The sequence below is a fragment of the Hippopotamus amphibius genome, chromosome 10 (assembly GCF_030028045.1).
Source record: "Hippopotamus amphibius kiboko isolate mHipAmp2 chromosome 10, mHipAmp2.hap2, whole genome shotgun sequence".
In the NCBI taxonomy this organism is placed as follows: Eukaryota; Metazoa; Chordata; class Mammalia; order Artiodactyla; family Hippopotamidae; genus Hippopotamus; species Hippopotamus amphibius.
In genome coordinates, this window is record NC_080195.1 from 32,833,472 (window position 1) to 32,852,412 (window position 18,941).

At 42.9% G+C, this 18,941-nt stretch overlaps 1 protein-coding gene across 1 annotated transcript in view; it reads right to left on the reverse strand.

Moving 5' to 3' along the window:
• The window catches only part of KAT6A (lysine acetyltransferase 6A), a 113,752-nt gene extending 96,031 nt beyond the window's left edge, over window positions 1–17,721 (reverse strand). The window contains exons 1-2 of the mRNA XM_057696940.1: window positions 17,586–17,721; window positions 14,172–15,088 (exon numbers count right to left, since the gene is read on the reverse strand). Of these exons, the coding sequence (XP_057552923.1) occupies window positions 14,172–14,771 (600 nt within the window). The 5' untranslated portion in view covers window positions 14,772–15,088; window positions 17,586–17,721. The remainder of the gene's footprint in view (window positions 1–14,171; window positions 15,089–17,585) is intronic.
• Between the last annotated feature and the right edge of the window lie 1,220 nt (window positions 17,722–18,941).

The following is an 18,941-nucleotide window of genomic DNA, read 5'->3' on the forward strand; positions in this document are numbered from 1 at the left end:
GCGCGGGCTTCAGTAGTTGTGCCTCGTGGGCTCTAGAGCACAGGCTCAGTAGTTGTGGTGCACGGGCTTAGCTGCTCCGTGGTACGTGGGATCTTCCCTGACCAGGGCACGAACCTGTGTCCCCTGTGTTGACAGGCGGATTCTTAACCACTGCACCACCAGGGAAGTCCCTGTAAAGTTTTGTTTTTGTTTTTTAATATCTATTTATTTATCTATTTGGCTGTATCAGGTATTAGTTGTGGTGTGGGGGCTCTTCATTGCGGCATGGGGGCTCTTCATTGTGGCATGCAGGCTTCTCTCTAGTTGTAGCACATGAGCTCTAAAGCACACAGGCTTAGTTGCCCCGTGGTGGCATGTGGGATCTTAGTTCCCCGACCAGGGACTGAACCTGTGTCCCCTGCACTGGAAGGCATATTTTTGACCACTGGACCACCAGGGAAGTCCCACACACTTAAGATATGTCATTAAGCAGGGAGGGAAAAAAAGGAGGCTGCAGAACAGTATGCTAAGATATGCTATGGGGACTTCCCTGGTGGTCCAGTGGTAAAGAATCTGTCCTGCAGTGCAGGGGACGAGGGTTCAATCCCTGGTCAGGGACCTAAGATCCCACATGCCACGGGGCAACTCAGCCCACACACCACAACTACTGAGCCCCCATGCCTCACCTGAAGAGCCCATGTACTCTACACTACAGAGCCCATGCACTCTGGAGCCCACGTGCCATAACTAGAGAAGAGAAAACCCGCATGCCACAACTAGAAAGAAGCCCATATGCCGCAACAAAAGATCTTGCACGTCACGATGAAGATCCCATGTGCCACAATGAAGATCCCATGTGCCACAACTAAGACCCGGTGCAGCCAAAATAAGTATTAAATAAAAAAAAGATATGCTATCAACTGTGGGAAAAAAAATACAAGAAAAAAATGCATATATAAAGTGACTTCTTATGTACACATAAGAGTCTCTTTGAAAAATAAAAAAGAAACAAAACTCACTGACTGCTGCCCAGGAAGGGAACCTGTTAGCTAGGAAATTGGAGTTAGAAGCATACTTCTCATGGAATACTCTTTTGTACTTTTTAAATTTTATGTACTAATGAATGTATTATCTATTGGCAAAACACAATTTCTTAAACTTTTAAAAATACTAAACGGGTAACAGAGGACAAATATTACCCTGAAGGAAGTAGCAAATGGTACTTTTCAGCTGAGGTGTCAAGCATTTGCAGAAAACATCTGAAACTCTCCCTCTTTCCTTTCATCTATATATTTTGAGAGGATAAATGGTTCTGCTTCTAAGTTTACTAGGAGACTTAACACTTTTAAAAAAATCAACCTAATTTCTATCACTCCACTTTCCAGTTTAAATCTGACAGTTTCCATTCAACAAACATTTTCTGAGCATCTTACAACATATCAAGACCTAGATACAAGGATTGTATGACTTGATAAATGGTTTAACAGATGTATGTAATAAATGCTGAAGAAGGACCCACCTTTTTTAATGCCTGTCATTTTCATGAACAAGAGGCAGCCTAATGAAATGAAAGAGACCTGATTCTAGTTCTATTTATTCCCTTAACTAACCATACAATTCTGCATAAGCAAAACCTGGCCACCACAGCACCTGGGCTGCCTACCTTACTACAAGTACATGTCAAAAGAAAATATGTATGAAAGCAAAATTCTTTTTAATCTGTGAAACACACTTCAGAACATGTTATTACCACCCATAGAAAGTTTTGGGGGAAAAGACTTTATTTCCCTTTTTCCTTCTCTAGCTTTCTTGGCTAAAATTGAGTTCTCTGCGTAGCTGAAGTTATCAGAAACAAAACTGTGTATTTTTATCTTTCTTCAAAGTTAGTAGATGATGGAGCCAACCCACTGTAAAGCATTCAAAGAGAGTAAAAGGTGACTTTTTACTAAAAAGTATGTATATAAAGTCCCATACAGACAAAAGCAGGTATTCAACAGCTACGAAAGGGGAGCTTACATAGCACATGAACCAAGGCCCTGATGCTCTTACAGTGGAGGGCTACTGAGAGCAACAAGAAGCCTAGGCAGCAACAAGAGCAGAAAGGGCCAGCACAGGGCGGGGCCACAGAAGTGACCGCAGCTGCGGCTGTCACAGCGGCCGCCTTTCAGCCTTCCTAATGAGATGTACTGTCAGTGCCCTAAATTTGAAGTCACATGCTTAAAATCTTGGCCTACTCTTACACGATGAAAGGAATGTGTTTACCTCTGCTACCACTGATGTGTTACCCTGTAGAATAATTCTTCAGATAAATTCTTTCTTCTACCATAAAAAGGCCAAAAAGAAAGGAAGGAAGGAAGGAAGGAAGTTTAAAAAAGATAAATGTATCCTGCTGGCTTGGAGGTTACCCTATCAAACCGCTAACCATCAGCTCAAAGAAAGCATGATATGAAATATAAAAGCTGCTTATAAAACACAGAAACATAAAATGCTAAAACTAAAGTTTGCTGGGGAGAGTAGCAACTTCAAAACAAAAATCTGAAAGTCAGACATGTGATTTGTTTATTCATTCAAGTTCAACTATACATGTATTATGGGCCCACAATGTTTTGCTTCTAGGCCTTTGTACATGCTGTTCCCTCTGCAGGAACCACTCTCTTTCCCACCCCACCCGTTGGCTTCCCCACTTTCTAACCTCTCACATGTGACTTCCTCTGAGAAGGCTTCCCTAACTCTCCCCACCCCCTCTTCTGTGTTTCCACAGCACTCTGTTTCAGCCCATCAGAGCACTTACCACTGTGTGTGTTAATTACAGGACTGTGTGTCTCCTTCACAATATCACTGTGCTGGCACCTAGAAGATGTTCCATAAATACTTGCAAAGCACCAGACACTGTGCTATACAGGTGGGGTATAAAGATGAAAAACCAGATCCTAAGTTCACTATCAATACAGTGTAAAATGGGCTGTGAAGGAGGGGTGTTCAGGACATCAGGGCCTGAAGAGACCTCTCTAAGTCAGCCTGGAAGCAGGATGGGTGACAAGGAAGAAACAGAGGACATGCCTAGGCTAAGTCTTCAAGGTTAAATAAGAGCTAACTGGTGTCGAAGAGAGGATTCCAGACAGGAGAAAAACCCAGCAGCAAAAGAAAACAAGGCAGACCTGAGGAATTCCAAGTAGTCTGGAATGTGCAGCCGTTCTCAAACCTTAGCACGCATCAGAATCAACTGGGGGGCTTCTTAACATACAAACTGCTTGACCCCACCCCCAGTGTGTGATTCAGCAGGCCTTGCACTTCAAACAAGTTTTCCAGTGACATTACTGCTACCTCTCGTCCTAGGATCACACTTCGAGAACCACTGGTATAGAACAGAGGGCACATGAAGCAGTAGCAGCAAACAATCTGGAGCAACATGGGAGGTAAAGGAGTTAAAAATCATATACATATTATGCCACAGAATTTGGAATTGAAGGATCTTAAGCAGAGTTTATTTTAGAAAGGCAGTAATAGGTAACACTTACAGAGCACTAGACATGTGTAGCTCAATGCAGTAGCTACTAGTCATATATGGCTATTTCAATTAAATTACAATTAAATAAAATTTAAAATTCAGTTCTACATCCAACCAGCCACATTTCATGAGCTCAAGAGCCACATACGGCTAATGGCTACTGCTTTGAGCACAGGTGTAGAACATTCCATCACTGTACAGAGGCTCCACTAGACAACACTGGTGTACATTAACTCGTTAAATCTTCACAACTTCATCATGAGACAGACACTGTATTACCCCCATTCTACAGAAAGAAATGTGGCAAAGATCAAGCAAATTATCCAAGGTCATAAAGCAAATAGTGCCAACATGAGAGGCAAGCCTGGATGGTCTGGTTCTTGAGCCTGTGTTCTTAATTGCTTCTTGATAAGCTCGTTCTTGGCAATAATGTGAACTGGAAGGAGATGAGACTGGAGGAAGGAAAACCAGTAAGTCAGAAGAGAAACGATGAGGACCTGCACCAAGAGAGTAGCAGCTAGAATGAACAAGAGGTTCATTAAAAGAAATGTTAAAGACAAGATGCAGACGAGAAAAGACTGGGGATGGACTAGAACTGAATCCAAAAGAGGTGCAAGTGAGGTGTACAAGATGGCACCAAAGTTCCTGTTTTAGGAATCAGAGGCAAAGGCAATGCCTCTCACCACAGCAAGAAATCAAAAGAGCAAGCCAGAGGAGGATGATAAACTCCCTTTGGGTCATCATGAATTTGAGGTGACTAAGATAAGACATTACACTACAGAGTGGGATATGTAAGTCCAGAGCTCAAAAGAGAGGTTTGAATTAAGATATTAATTTAGAGTCATTGACATAGAGATGCTACAGCTAGAGATAATTCAGGAAGGTTAAAACAATAAGTAGACAAAGAACAGAACCTTAGGGAATCCAATATGTAAGCTACAAGCAAAAAATAAAACGTCCGTAGACTGCAAATGAATCACCAGAAACATGAGATGAGTCGGGGAAGACCTAGGAAAGAATTATCCCAGAGGTCAAGGGAAGAGAGAATAGTCAACAAGTGTTAAGTGCTGCTGAGAGGTCAGGTAAGATAAAGACTGAAAACTGTCCACAAAAGCTGTTTCAAATAGTGTTTAGGGCCAAAGGTCAGATTGCAACACACGTGGGACAATTATAGACTTTTTTTCAAGAAGTTTCAAAATGAAGGAAAGGAGACAGGGTGTAGATGGAGAGAACCTGGAGCACTGTAGTCTGTTTATTCTAATTTGATGGGAAAGGCTTCCCCCATGCTTAGGGGCAAAGAGTGAAAAGAATGGTACACTAGTGATGGAACAAGGCTCCAAAGGCAGGAGAGAACAGGATCCCACACATAAACAGAGAGATTACGTCTAGACACTTCTCTCACATTCTCTGAAAGGGTAGTGAAGGGGGTAAAAATAAGTACAAATGTATTTAGGGTAGTGTAGGAGGGGTAAAGCTGGATGAGCTCATATCGTCAGAGAGATTCTATTCTCTCTACGAAGAAGGATATGGGAGTATCTGCTGAAAATGAGAGAGGCAAAAGGGTTGGAGGGAATACTGAACTGCTGCAGAGAGAACAGACTACAGACATAGACATACATCCCACATCCCCAAGCAGAGGACAGAGCTGAGATTTGAGGCCACAAACTTCTAAATGGTACCCTACCGGTTTGTGGGTTTGTGCAGTTTTCTTCAAAATGATGGAGTCCCACAGAGAAGCAGGGAGAGAATAGTTGGCTTAATTTCAAGGGTGGGGTTTGCCAATTCAATGCAGGAGTAAAGCAAGTAACTGCAATGATAAAACATAAGACCAAGCAATTAGGAGAGAAGCATACGTGGGGGGGGGGGGGGGGGGGACTTCAGAATCATATAGGGAACCTTCTTTGAACTACATACCCTATGGGAGACCTTGATGAGATACAAGAGCAGGTGCAGCAAGAGTGAGAAGAGAGAAAGGTGGAAAATTAGGGCAGTTATGGTCAGGGAGTTGAACAAAACTCAGGTTTCCAGGTACACTGGCTTCCAAGTGCATTCATGAGAGTAGGTGTAAAGTATGCCGTTTCCTGCATTTGAATTTCAGTACTAGGCAATTGTGACTTCCTCAGCCAGTTACTACCTCAGGACATGTTGGTTCTAAGCACTAGGGCGATGGTTCTCAACCCTTGGCTGAATATCAGATGCACATGGAGACCTCAACAAACAAACTGAAATCTGGGCCCCACTGCTGGAGTCTAATTTAACTGGTTTGGTGTTTATTTTTTAAGGCTCCTCAAGTAACTCTAAAGTGGATTTAGTGTCAAGAAGTACTTCAGAAAGAATGGGACTTCAGATTTATGTTGCAGAATTAAAGGAAAAAGAATTGGCATGAGAAGAAATAACTAGAGCAGGAAAACAGTGAAAGAGGATCTAAACCCTATGTCCGATATTTAAAGATGTCCTGCCTGGAAAGGCTGGGAAACCACTGAAGCACAGCATCACACTGCACACACACGCACGGCTAATAATGTTTCCAAGAGTTCTGTTACAGGTTCCAGAAAACTCAGGAGTTACATGCTTCACTGTGGCCAATGTCTATGAAAAAAGACAAACCTGCACTCTACCAAGCAGAAAGAGCTGAAAACCAACACTGAACAACAGCTCTCTAGGTCAACTACAGTTCACAACTCCCTGGAGGAAAAGGCAGCCTACAGTATAAGCACGATAATAACCTTATGTACAAGGACTCTACCTCTTCCGCACAGAAGGTAAAGAAATCAGCTGTCTTTCACACGTACAAAGATTTTAAGTTTTGGGGCTGCCTGATTGTCTTTCTACAGCAGTCATTTTCTCCTTAACAAGTTTTACCGATAATCTTAAAACCACTTAAATGCTACACTCCTATAATCTCTATGCTTAATTTCAACTCTAAACCAAACAGTGCCACATTACTCTACCCAATTATCTCATAAGTAACTGTCCCCAATCTTAACCTTTATTTGCCACTTTCTAGTCTATTTGCTAAGTTTTACAGCAAAGTAAAAAGTAATGCAGAGATGAACCATTAGTCATAAAGACAAAAAAGGACAAACGACCTGCTGTCTGCCGCCTTCCCTGGAAGGTTTGACATAACAGTGAGAGAGACACTGTACACTCCTAGGCCACCAACATTTAATGCCTTTAATGAGAATGACTTCACTAGTTAACAGAAAGGCTTGTGACTTTCTATCTCAGTCTTAAATATTTTAAGTTCAAACCAATCACCCAAGTCACTCAGACATCATCTGTGTTGTATGTAGACTTTCTGAAAATCAGACTTAACTGGAAGCGGATATTTTTTTCAAAACTCAAAGAGTAGATATATTATTTCCCAGCATTAGGGTAATTTAACATGCTCTCCTAATATTTAGCTAAAACAGAAGAAAACTTTCTAACTCTTCTAATTTGGGTCATAGAAAGCAGTCTTTCCAAAATAAAAAAAAAAAAACTGCTTTGACTTTCTAGTCTTCAAACACCAAAACAAGCAGATTTACATATTTGTGGTTTACAAAAATCACCATAATTCTCTACACCAGAGTTCATCCTATGGTTTCCATTAAGGAAGAAATTTCTAACAACCTTATTTTATGCTCTTTGCTCTCTAAAACTATAAAGCAATGCTATAGCCTAATGAAAAAAGCACAAAACCGAGAAGGGCCGACCACTTCTCCCAGATGTGATAAACTTGCTCTGTGGCATTAAACAAAACACTTAAACCTCTTTGGCCCTCAGTTTCTCGATTTGTGAAATAAGATTAGAATTACTATTATCCAAGTTGCTACTGGCTCCAAGTTCTACAAAATACAGTTGATTCTATTCTCTTCTCCCCTAAGAATTTACCTATACTTTGTAAGCATAACTCAAAATAAAAATAATACACCTTAATAAAAAGATAAACTTTAATATAAAATATTAACATAAACTATAAAATATACAAAATATAAATATATAAAATATACCATAATCAAAAGATATACCTTACTCAACACTACAGCCAGACTCATTTTTTCTTAGCAGGTCTTTCTCTTTAATTGCTAGCACTTAAATACTATTTTGACCCAGAATGGCATTCTGCAGATCTAAAGGCTACACTCCTATAATCTCTATGCTTAATTTTGACCCTAAGCCAAATAGTGCCATACTATGAATTGTTTCTTCACCTGTTCCCTAATGAAGTTGAAAGTAATTCTCTGGACTTGAATTTACCGAGTTATGTGCAGTGCTGATGAAAGCCATCTGTTGGGAACTTTGACTTTCCTGTCAAAGGAAAATACCAGAAGAAACAGCCTAGATTTTCCTGGGAACCAGCTGCAGCTGAATGAGTCCTAATCCTACTCCAGCTGGGAAAAGCAGAAGGGTGAAGTCGCTACAGGTTTACTCATCTGCTGCAGATCCTTTGTGAACTGACTCCACCCCTGAGTAGCCAACTGGTAAACAACTTTACCAGAAGGAGGCTCTTAATTGATTCCTATATGCAACACTTATTTGGTTCTTTCAAAAACTTCAAACTAGAGCATGAAAAGCATTCATTATTATAATTTTAAAAAACATTTCCCAGTTCACTAGAAAAAAAATTTTTAATTCTAGTTTAACCAGCAAACTTGGCACCTAGATTCAATCCTCTCACATAGCTAAGAACCATGTCAGTGTAAATACACTTTCTCCAATATTCTAAATTGAAAGGGAAAAAATATCTGTGAAGGAGATTCTTACAACTTCAAGAGGCCTGGAATGATACAATATTTTTTTTCCCAGATTCATCACACAGTTCCTGTTATCTATTTACTTTCATAGTATTAACAGAGAGTATAATGTAAAAAGGTGCTGGCCCATGTGTCCCCAGGAACTGAATAAAAAACAGGCAGCAGAATAAGAAGAAAGATAATGTATTTTGCATACATTTATTTTCCATTTGGTGTTTTATGAGAAGCCATAATGAAAACTTGTATTATTAAATAGCTATTCTATAAATGTATTATGTCTATAAAACTTAACTATGTAAAGTTCTTCTGAGACGTCAATAAGAAAGTAATGTTAAAGCACTCAGGACAGTGCCCAACACATTGTCAGGCTTTAACAAATGTTAGCTATTAATAGGTTTCTACAAGCAACTGCTTCCATTCCCTTGGCCTCCTGATACAGGGCAAAGAAAGAGGTTAAATCATCTAGATCTCTATTCCCGAAGCAATTTGTAGTGCTATCTGATGTCCTCGTTAATTTCTTCCCTTTATTTCATCAGTTTACAAGAAGTTAGCCCAAGAAAGAGTAAAATGCTAGCAAGTGTAAGTATAAGGAAAATGCTCAGGCTGCGTGCACCGGGTATAGAAGTTTTGATCAGCAATGCCTAAACCAAAGATTGCTTTAGTAGCTCAAGTTTTCTTTCAGGGTGTGTCATGAACTGAAAACCACCAAAGCACACAGAGCTCACAGGCTAACGAGAAGACCAGAAAAAGTACAACCGATTGTATTTAAACAAATATTACAAACATATCTCTGCCTGAGTTATTTTTAAATTTGTTTTGTTTTAAATTTGTTAAACAGTTGGCTGAGACAAAGTCAGTTTATATTAACCACACTTACATTTAATCTACCTCAGCGAGCTGTTAATAACAAATTTTTATTTCTAGCCAGCTTCTCCTCAGGATCCAAGACATGTAAGAGTCACCAAAAAATGGTATAAACAATGACGTAAGAAATGTACAATTATTGTGATTATAATTAACGTAATTAATTATAACGTAAGAAAATATAATTGAGACCAGTCAGTTGCAAACTTGGTGACATTACAAAATTTACATTATTCATGCCACTGTATTCTTCCCATTACTTGAAAAATAAAGTCCACTACATACGGTCAGGATAATTTTCGCTAAAATAATCCTTCTTCACTTAAAGACTGATACAGTTGGCATTATCCTCCATTCCCTCCCCCACGATGTAAGAATTAAAACTTGCAAATTAATTTCCCAAAAATTATACTATAAAATACTTGCTTACACACTTTCATTAAGAACTGCAAATTGGGAACTTTTTCCACTTTTTACTACAAACCTATCTCATCTCAACTTGAGGCATCTCTGCTTTCCGGGTTTTTTTTTTTTTTTTTTTTTGCAGGGGCCAGGTTTTGTGTGTGTGTGTGTGTGTGTGTGTGTGTGTGTGTGTGTGTGTGTGTGTGTTTAAGCAGTCCAGTTTTTTGCTGTGTGTGTGTGTATGTGTTTTTAAGCAGACAATCATTCTGCCAAGCAGTCAACATACCCCTGAATTTAACAGCATGGACAATTACTATGAAGTATCATAGCAACAAAATATCTGAAAACGATATTACCCAGCTTACATTTATAAACAATTTTATCATACCACTATTCTAACACATAAAATGTGAAACAATTTTACAATAATAAAGACTATTTCCAAATAGCTAAATCAAAACTATCATTCTTAACTCTCATAACCTGAAAACATATTTCTATTCTAATCAGCATCTCTACATCAAAATACAAAGTTCCTGTCAAAGCCCCATTTATTCTATGAACTTAAAATGTCAAGTTCCAGTTACACAAAAAAATTCAGACTCTACTAAGAGTTTACTGAATTGCGATATAACATATTAGTAGGCTAGTAATTTATCATTTTATCTTTCTGCTCCAAGTCACCTAGCTGGGTAATAACCTAAACAATAACATTAGTTGACAATATCTTCTCTTCCCTTCCCACTGGAATGCTTCAGCAAAATACAATTCTGTTCCACAATACTCCACAGGTTAACAACACTTTCCTGATTTGGCTGATTATTACAGAGGCATAGTTTTCTGAACCAGTAATACGGAGCATAAGCTATAGATATTCAAGTAAATTATCCTGTGTGTAAAATGAAATCAGAAATTTGAAACGAAGGTGAAAATTATTCCTGAAAGGGAAATAGATCCTTCCAAGACTCAGTGTCCAAAGTAATTCTTTTAATGGACCATTAGAATCTCAAATAATAATTAGCCTCACCCAAGAAGCATCTCATTCTTTCTTAGAGATTCAAAAAAAACAAAAACAGTGAATGTAAAAAACTAAAAGTTATATTTCATGAACTAAAAAAAGGGCTGTAAAAAAGTTATTTCACATTTCTATGCTATCTGCCTTAATCCCCAACAGGACCTAAATCCTAAAGCACTGTTCATGATAGGCACTCAAATGCTTGCTGAATAACGAATAAGTAAATGAACAAATTATCTTGCAATAATACCTGTGTTTCAAAAAAAAAGAAATCTGCAAAGAGAAAGTTGTTATTTAAGCCAGTTACACAGTCACCCTCACCTATATCCCATAATTCAAGGGAAAGCAACATTTTGTCCCAAATGAAAGCACTCTATTACAGCCATGCAACTAATCCCAGAATACAAATCAGAAGACCTCAGTGACATCTAAAATGGAAATTAATAAACACAGAAAATATCTTTCACAAAAAAAAAAGTTATGTAGACCAAACTATTTTTTAGATTGATGGACCTCAGGTGTACAAAACTAGATTACTCATCATCTGTGGTTTCTGATACATTCTTAGCGCTGGTTCAAAGTCAATTTTAGAATTCACTCTATGAAAGAGAACAAGGGGATGCAAACAGTGAAAGGGGAGCAGGGGGACATGTCCTTTTACAATTGGAGAATGTGCCTTGAAGTTAACACCAAGCACATTTACAGTTGTGTACTTGAGTGCATGACAGGCGTTATACCTAACAACTCCCAAGAGGCAGTAGGTATCACTGTTAACAAAGACTCTGGAGGCAGAATGCCCAAGTCCGAAACCTAGCCCTGTCACCTAATATCTTTGTGACTTGGACAAGTAAATGAACCTTTTTTATGCCTCAGTTTCGTCATCTGTAAAATAACAGTACCTATCTCACTGAGTTGTATCAGAATTAAATGAGTTAATATATGTACGGCTGTGAAGTAACGCCTGGCACACGGCATGAACATATCATTACATTAAACAAATAAACTCACCATAAACTACCACACCCTAAAGTTAGCACAGAAATTTCCCTTACAACATGGATAAAACCTTTTTTTTTTAGATCACAGTATCTCCAGATTCTACTATTTAATATGTGAAAACACAAAAGTTCAAGTGTCTTCACAAAAACTTGAAAATATTTCTATACAGCTGTCTCACTGAAAAGAGCAAAACAAAAACCACTCAGTTGCTTAGAAGTTAACATACAGTTCCTTCCAAAGGTAAATATCACACACACACAAAATAAATTAAAAGTTAGAACTGATATAGAAAAAAGTAAAGAGGAACTTGGTCAGGCCACTCCATAGGCCCTGAACTTCATCTCTCACCACAGCTGAGCAGCCGGGTAGGTACACCTGCACTCCAGAGCAGGGACGGCCACTGCAGCTCCCAGCAGAGCGCCTGGTCCACACTGGGCACTCAAAAACTATTTGCTGAATTAATGCCTAAAAGTGAAACTACTTCCAGCCTGCACTTTCCTTCCTCCACCACTGTCAAACACAATCTGGATAATTTTTTTTAAGAATATCTAGGTTCAAAACAGCAAATCAATCAATTCCAAGTGGAAACTGATTGGACAGTTTTTAAAAAAAAAGAGGAACAACAAAAGGAACGAACATTATCTGTCCATAGGAGGAACAATTCCTTGCCCTAGAGTTTACTATATTTTGATTTTTAATGTGAGCTTTTCGTATCTTTGGAGAAAGTCAGGCAGAAAACTTAATCACTGAAAACAAGACTCCATTCAAAAATATACAACAGATCTCATCAACTCCTAATTTTGTAGATACTATCATAAATGCATTTCCCAATCAGACCAGTACAAATACATAGAAGTCTATCCAACAAAACTCAATTTTTCCAAATTTAGTTACTTTCGCTAACAATACTATATAGTAAAGTTATGTAACAAGAGATATTTCTAACCAAAGGACACCAGCAGATCTCTACTCAATTAAACTTTTTTTAATGCAAAGGTCTCAGGCTCAGCGGCAAAATAAGGACTCTTGGATTAGATGGTTCTCAAAAGTCCCTTTCAAAAGTAAAATCCTAGAGTGATAGGACTCAGTTTTGTCCTACATCGTACTATATTGACTACCTTTAAAAAAATATGCAAGACTGACATTTTATGTATGGCTAATATTTTTAAAAATTAAAATATCTAATTCAAGCAAGGGAAATTATAATACACACAAGCACCCAGGTGTTCTAACAAGAATTTATAAAACCCAATTCACAGACGTGACACTGAAGTCATTCTAGACTATAAATTATTTCCTGTTTCCATGCAGTAAACCTGTAGATCATTTGATAACAGTTGTTGGAATCAATCATTATATTTCATTTAACTTCAGCCATGTGATCAAGAACCAGTTCTTACAGGTAAGAGTCCTTACAGCATTGAATTGCAGAATAAAGTATTTCAGTTACTTGTCCACCTTGAATTTTCAACACTGCACCCTTAATAAATGCTCCAATGATACAGAGCCATGTTATGAATGGGATTGCCTACTACTTCATGACTCCATCAGAATCACTTTAAGGGTAATAACTAAGATAACGCTTCTATTTCAAAGTTCACAGGGAATATTGAACCCTAAAATAGATCTCTAAAACCTTCATCAAAAAAAAAAAGTTCACTTTCAATCGCGATTTAAACAAAACTGGTGAGTTATTAACTGCAATGAGTTTAGATCAAATCTCAAATATTTTAAAGTACATTCAATGTTAACTTCAGAATCTTATCATCCTAGAAGTAGCCTCCATAATCTTAAGCAAAATGAAGAGGATGTTACTGGCGTATACTAAGGTGTGCAACCACTTAAAGTACAACCACTCCCCAAAGAACTACAATTCAGAGCACCTGAAATAAATTCACAGCTACGACTCCAGGTCAACGTAAAAAGGAGCTAGTAACAAAACTCTCCTCATCCCAAGTATCTATTTAAGGGTCAAGATTAATTGCTAAGACGACATACTTTCAACTGCACAAAATAACGGCATAAAACACAGCACAGTAAGGTACACCATTTGCGAATCAAGACTGCCTACTCCCCACAACTTTAGGAACATAGGCTACTGTATTCCTGACCCATGCAGTTACACCTGTCATAAATAATAATGTTCAGGACTTCATCATAAGCAAAAGGTACTATATGACCAAAAGTTGGAATACAAACAGCATAAATAAGAATTGCTATATCTGCTCAGCCACTACTGTGGTCAGGTTAATCAGTCGCATTCCTGTCTAGTAATCGCCAACAAAGTGGAAAAAAGAAAGAAGATAGGTTCTTAGTGTCTCCAGCATTTGGCTCCTCATCAACTTCAGCAGTAAGGTGTTATAAGAACTTTTGTGCAAAAGTTTTCAAGTTGTGTGCTATTTTTTAATTCTAATCTAAAATTAAATATGTTCCTTTAGGCAGAGAAATACTCTACACTTTAATCATCAACTATGGCAAAGTATCAGAACAACTGGCATCTACTGAGTTTTCACACCTAGAATTCACCAATAAAAAACAGGGGGTGATTATTCCACAAAAGGCCCCAAACACAAATATCAATCACTTCTACTGAACTTCCTAGAAATGTGGCTTTGTAGCATGCCATATCATCAGCTCCGTGAACAATGATACATATGGACGTTCTTACCTTATCCTTTTCATGTGGAAGGAGTGACACTGGAGGTAAAGAGGAAAGAGACTCACAACTCTCTTTCCCATCCACACTGGCTGCTTTAGTGTTGAGCCGATAAAGAGGTCCATCTTTAAGGAGTCTGCCGTGGCCAACGGCGCGTTTAATAGCCAATCGTAACTGCTGGTGAAAGCCAGAGGCAGCACCGCCTCCAAATAATGCAGACACATCCTTTTGACCTTTCAAAAAACGTTCAATGCTTTTCAAAGTTGAGCCACCGGACTCTGCCAAGCCCTCAACTGCCCGCTTGATCAGTTTATTCCAGTCTACATTTTGTTTATTATCCAATTTTCCATGGTTTCGAGGTTTAGGAAGTGCTATTCGCCCAGGATTATCAGGATCTTTATAGGAATTGAGTCCTTTATTTGAGACTTTCAAAATTGTTCCATCTTTGACACTCAACTCCAATTGTTCTAAAACAGTTTTACGATCCAAGCCATGGGATGAAGACACTGCATTGCATATCCTTTCTTCTGAAGGACGCTGTTTTTGCTTCTTTACTTTTTTGATGGCCTCCAAAATCCACTCCGTATACAGCGGGTTGGCGAGTTTTACCATGATGAAGGATTCTGTATATCCATAGAGTCGTTATCCCTTATCCTGATGCTGAGTAAGTTTTACACCATGGAAAACAACATTCCCGGAGGCTGGGAACCAGTTAACCATAGCATACAAGTTTTCTGGCCTGAGTCCTTCCTCCTTTTACAAAACGGAGTGCCTCCCCACTTTTACTTTAGAAACCAAAACAACCTGTTATCTGAAATGTCTTCAAACTTCCCAACAAATTTCTCAATAGCACCACACATGGGTCTCTTCATAAAGTTGTAAGAACTTAAGAACATCTCATTCCCAACAGAAAAATGTGCATCTTATGCCTGAAAAACAATTAAAATAAGGTCAGTTTTCTATCAAGGTCCATTTTATAAATAAGCTGTAACTGAAACATCCTAGTCTTTAAAGCACTCAAACAGCGAGTGTTCACTGAGCACCTGTAGGAGTCTGAACAGGTTTCTATCAACTTTCAAAACAATCAGGAACATAAACCATTGGAATAACGAAGAAAAGAAAAAAAAAAGGTGAATAATTAGCATACAATGAGGAAACCAGACGAGATGCACTATGAATGACCTTAGGCTACAACTAACCAGAGGGGTGCTGGCTATTCAGCACTCCACAATCTCTGGTCCTCCGTCTAAGAATTGAAACTCTTCCTTGACATCTTTCCCCAAGAAACTATCCAGCACTTCAACAAGTATCTGGATTAGCAGAAAGAAGCCTGCAATGAAAGTAAGAGTGAATCTTTCATCTTTCAAAATTCCACACATTCAGACTGGATGAAAACAGTCAATATGATAGGCAGAAAACCACTGAGAAAATTTTAACTATTTTACAATAAAAGAAACATAAAATTTACACAAACGAAGTTTATATTGTAGTACAATATTACTTGAAACATTCCAAATGGAAACAAAAACACTGAAAATAGGCAAGTGTTAAAAAAGTGTTTGAAGAATTTTAAAATCCAATTTCATGCAAATTTTAAGAATCACATGCTGATAGCTTCTCCTGACAACATTCAGTATATTGGAGGGAGTCCAACAACTGTCAAAATGTTCATAACCAATCAACAGATAGTGAAACTAGAAATGAGAATGGCCCAGATTCACTGGGTTCAAATATACACACTACATATCAAATGTACACAGTACATATCAAATGTACAGTACAGGAAAAACAGTATTGCCCGTGTGTAACCTAAAGAGGACAGGATCTCATAAAGATTCAAGATTGCTGTCCTGAAATGAACATTAATGAATAAAACACAAACATACACACATACACACACGTTGCCGCTCCAGGATCAAAGCCAACATTCGTTCAGACAAAAGAATCTGGCAGATACAAATCTTTTTTAAAATCACCAAAATAATGAATTCTGAATCTAATAACTCCTTTGCCTCCAAAAATAAGTTTCACTTTACCTACACGCTTTTTAGAACTCCTCTTGTTCTGGGGAGCATTTACGTTACAACATAAACAATGCTGGAAAAATGGCTCCCGCAGTCATCACTCTGAAGAGGGCCACTAAAATCAAAAGGAAACCTAACAGATATTAAGAAACTGACAGCACTATCGTCTCTGATAAGAAAGCAAAGGCTGAAGTAAACACTCAAACCTGAGCCGAGACTTATTTTTAAATCAGCTGAGTGAAAAGGACCCCCCCCCACCCCCGCCCCGAGAGAGCGAAGCTTCATTTCAGCGAGAGTCTCGAGAGGACAGAAATCAGAGTATGATTACTCCGAGAAAGTTCACGACGGAGGCGTTCACGCTACACGAAATGAGAAGCGGCAGCCCGAGTTTCCGAGGCTGGGTCCGTCCCAACCGATTAAGCTCGCAGGTGGGAGGAGTGACAGCGCCCAGGGTCTCTCGGGCCGGGCTCCGCACGGCCCTCCGGGTCTGCGGACTTGAACTTTAACTCTGGGGAAGCACGGCGGCGGCTGGAGAGAAAGCGCAGCTCGCTTCCGACCGTCCTTCCCCGGCCTCCATCCCCCACCCCCCAGCGCATCTTCGCGCTCTCTTTTTAAAGAGCGAGAAACTTTAAGAACTTCCCAGGGCACCGGCCCGCGGCTTGCCGGCGGGGAGCCGGTGGCTCCCACCGGACGGGAACGCAACCCGGGCACGAAGTTAACAATGAAATCACGTGAAAGAGTTGAGAGCCGCACATCTGCGCTCGCAGCTCCGGCGAAGCCGCGGCCGCCCCGGAGGCCGGTGCCCGGGCGGCGGGGCGCGGGGCCCGCCGGGTCCGCGCTGACAGCCGCCCCCGGCGCCGGGGCTGACAGCCGGGCGGACACGCCGCCGCACGTGCGCCCTCCGCACCACAACACGGCCGCCTGTCACCCCGCGCCGCGCGGCCGCACGGCCCGAGAGCGAGCGCCGGGAGCGCGGGCGCAGGGGCCGGGCGGGCCGGGCGGGCGGCGCAGGGGCCGGGCCGGTGGGCGCGCCCCGAGGGAGAGCCGGCCACCCGCACGGCCCGCCCGCGGCTCCGCGGCCTGGGCCGCCGCCGCCGCCGCCCCCTCCCAGCTGCCCGTCCCCCGGCTCCCCGGCCGGGCCCGGCCCGCGGCGGCGGCGGCGGCGGCGGGCGGCGCGCGGGCCGCGGGGCGGGGGAGCCGGGAGCCGGGCGCCGGCCGGGCGCGAGGGGGCGGCCGCGGCGCCCCAGCCCGAGGCCTGGCGCAGAGCAGCGGGAGGCGGCGCAGGCCGCGCCGGGGCCTGCAGCGGCCACCGGCCCCGCGAGGCGGCGAGGCGGGCCGCGGGGCGGCTCGGCCTCGGGCTCGGCGGCCGGGGGCGGCCGGAGGCGGCCCCTCGGCTACTTACCGGGGAGGGAGAGCGGCGGGTTCCCGGGGCCCCGGGCCGGACCGCGGAGATGCCCCAAACTGACACGGCCGCCATCTTGGAGACAGTGAGCTCCGGCCGGGGGGAGGGGCGGCGAGGCGGCGGAACAGCCGCGGGGGGAGGGGAAGCGTCGCGAGGGAACGGCCGCCTGGGGGAGGGCGCGGGAACAGCCCGGGAGGGAAGCGGGAGGGAGGCGGGCGGGGGAGGACGGGGCAGCGCGGGCGGGCCGGGGCGGGGGGGGCGGCCGGGGAGCGGGAAGAGCTGGGCCGGGAGCCGGGAAAGGCCGGAGGGCGGGGCGGGGCCGGAGGGAAGAGCCGGCCGGGCGGGTCACGTGGGGCCGGTACAAAAGGCCGACACCGAAGCGGGAGGAGGATCGCGGGGGCTGCGGGCCGGCGGCCGGGGGCTCGCGCTCGGGCCTCGCGCGCGGCGCGGCGGGGCGGACGCCCGGGGCCGGCGGAGCGGCGGCGTCCCCATCGCACGGCCGGGGAAGCGGAGGGCCGCGCCCGGGTGGGGCGGGCGCGGCGCGGCGCGGAAATCCGGTAGGATCCGAACTCAGATGGCGCCCGTGTGTGTCTCCAGCCCCCGAGCCTGCGTCCGCACCGCGGTGCCCGCGCCCCGCTCCCGCGAAGACTCCCCGGCACCGGGGCGGGGGCTGGGCGGGGAGGGGGCCGCCTGCCCGCATCGCCCGCCGTCTGCGCGCATCTCCTCCCCACACAGCCGCCCCTTCGCGGGAAGGCGAGTAGGCGCGAGGCGGGGGGGACGGGTGCGGAGCTGGACGCCCGTGTCGAGCCCTTTCCCCGCAATGACCTCATGCTCCACAGCCCGGGAGACTTGCTGGACCTCCCCAGAGCCGTCTTTGCAGGGACCCGCGAAGCCCGGTGGTGAGGCCCGCGCGGGTTCACGCAGCGGTCTGGGGGCACACGTCTGAGTTTGGAGCCTCCCGCGGTCTCCTGCAGACACCTGTCTCGTCGCCACGCCCTACGCCCGTCCGAATTTACAGCCGAGCACTTCTCACGGCCTGCCTGTCCTCTGCTGCCTGCGTGGATGTTTCTTTGTCTGGTCTCTCATCCAGTTTAAACTCCTGAGACAGAGATGGAGTCACACTTTTTATTATCCTGCGTTCCCTGGAAGTACATGACAAATGAAAAGACATACCAAATAATTAATCATTTTGTGGGGAACCATTTTCCTGCCACTGGACCTTCTTATCTGCTAGAGCGTTCTCCCCAGCACTCCTCGTTTTATCTCAGCTCTACCTGTTAAAGTCCACCCTCTCACTCACTACCTTAACGTTTACTTCCTTTCCTCAACTGTTGTAGTTTGACCACTTGCCCTATT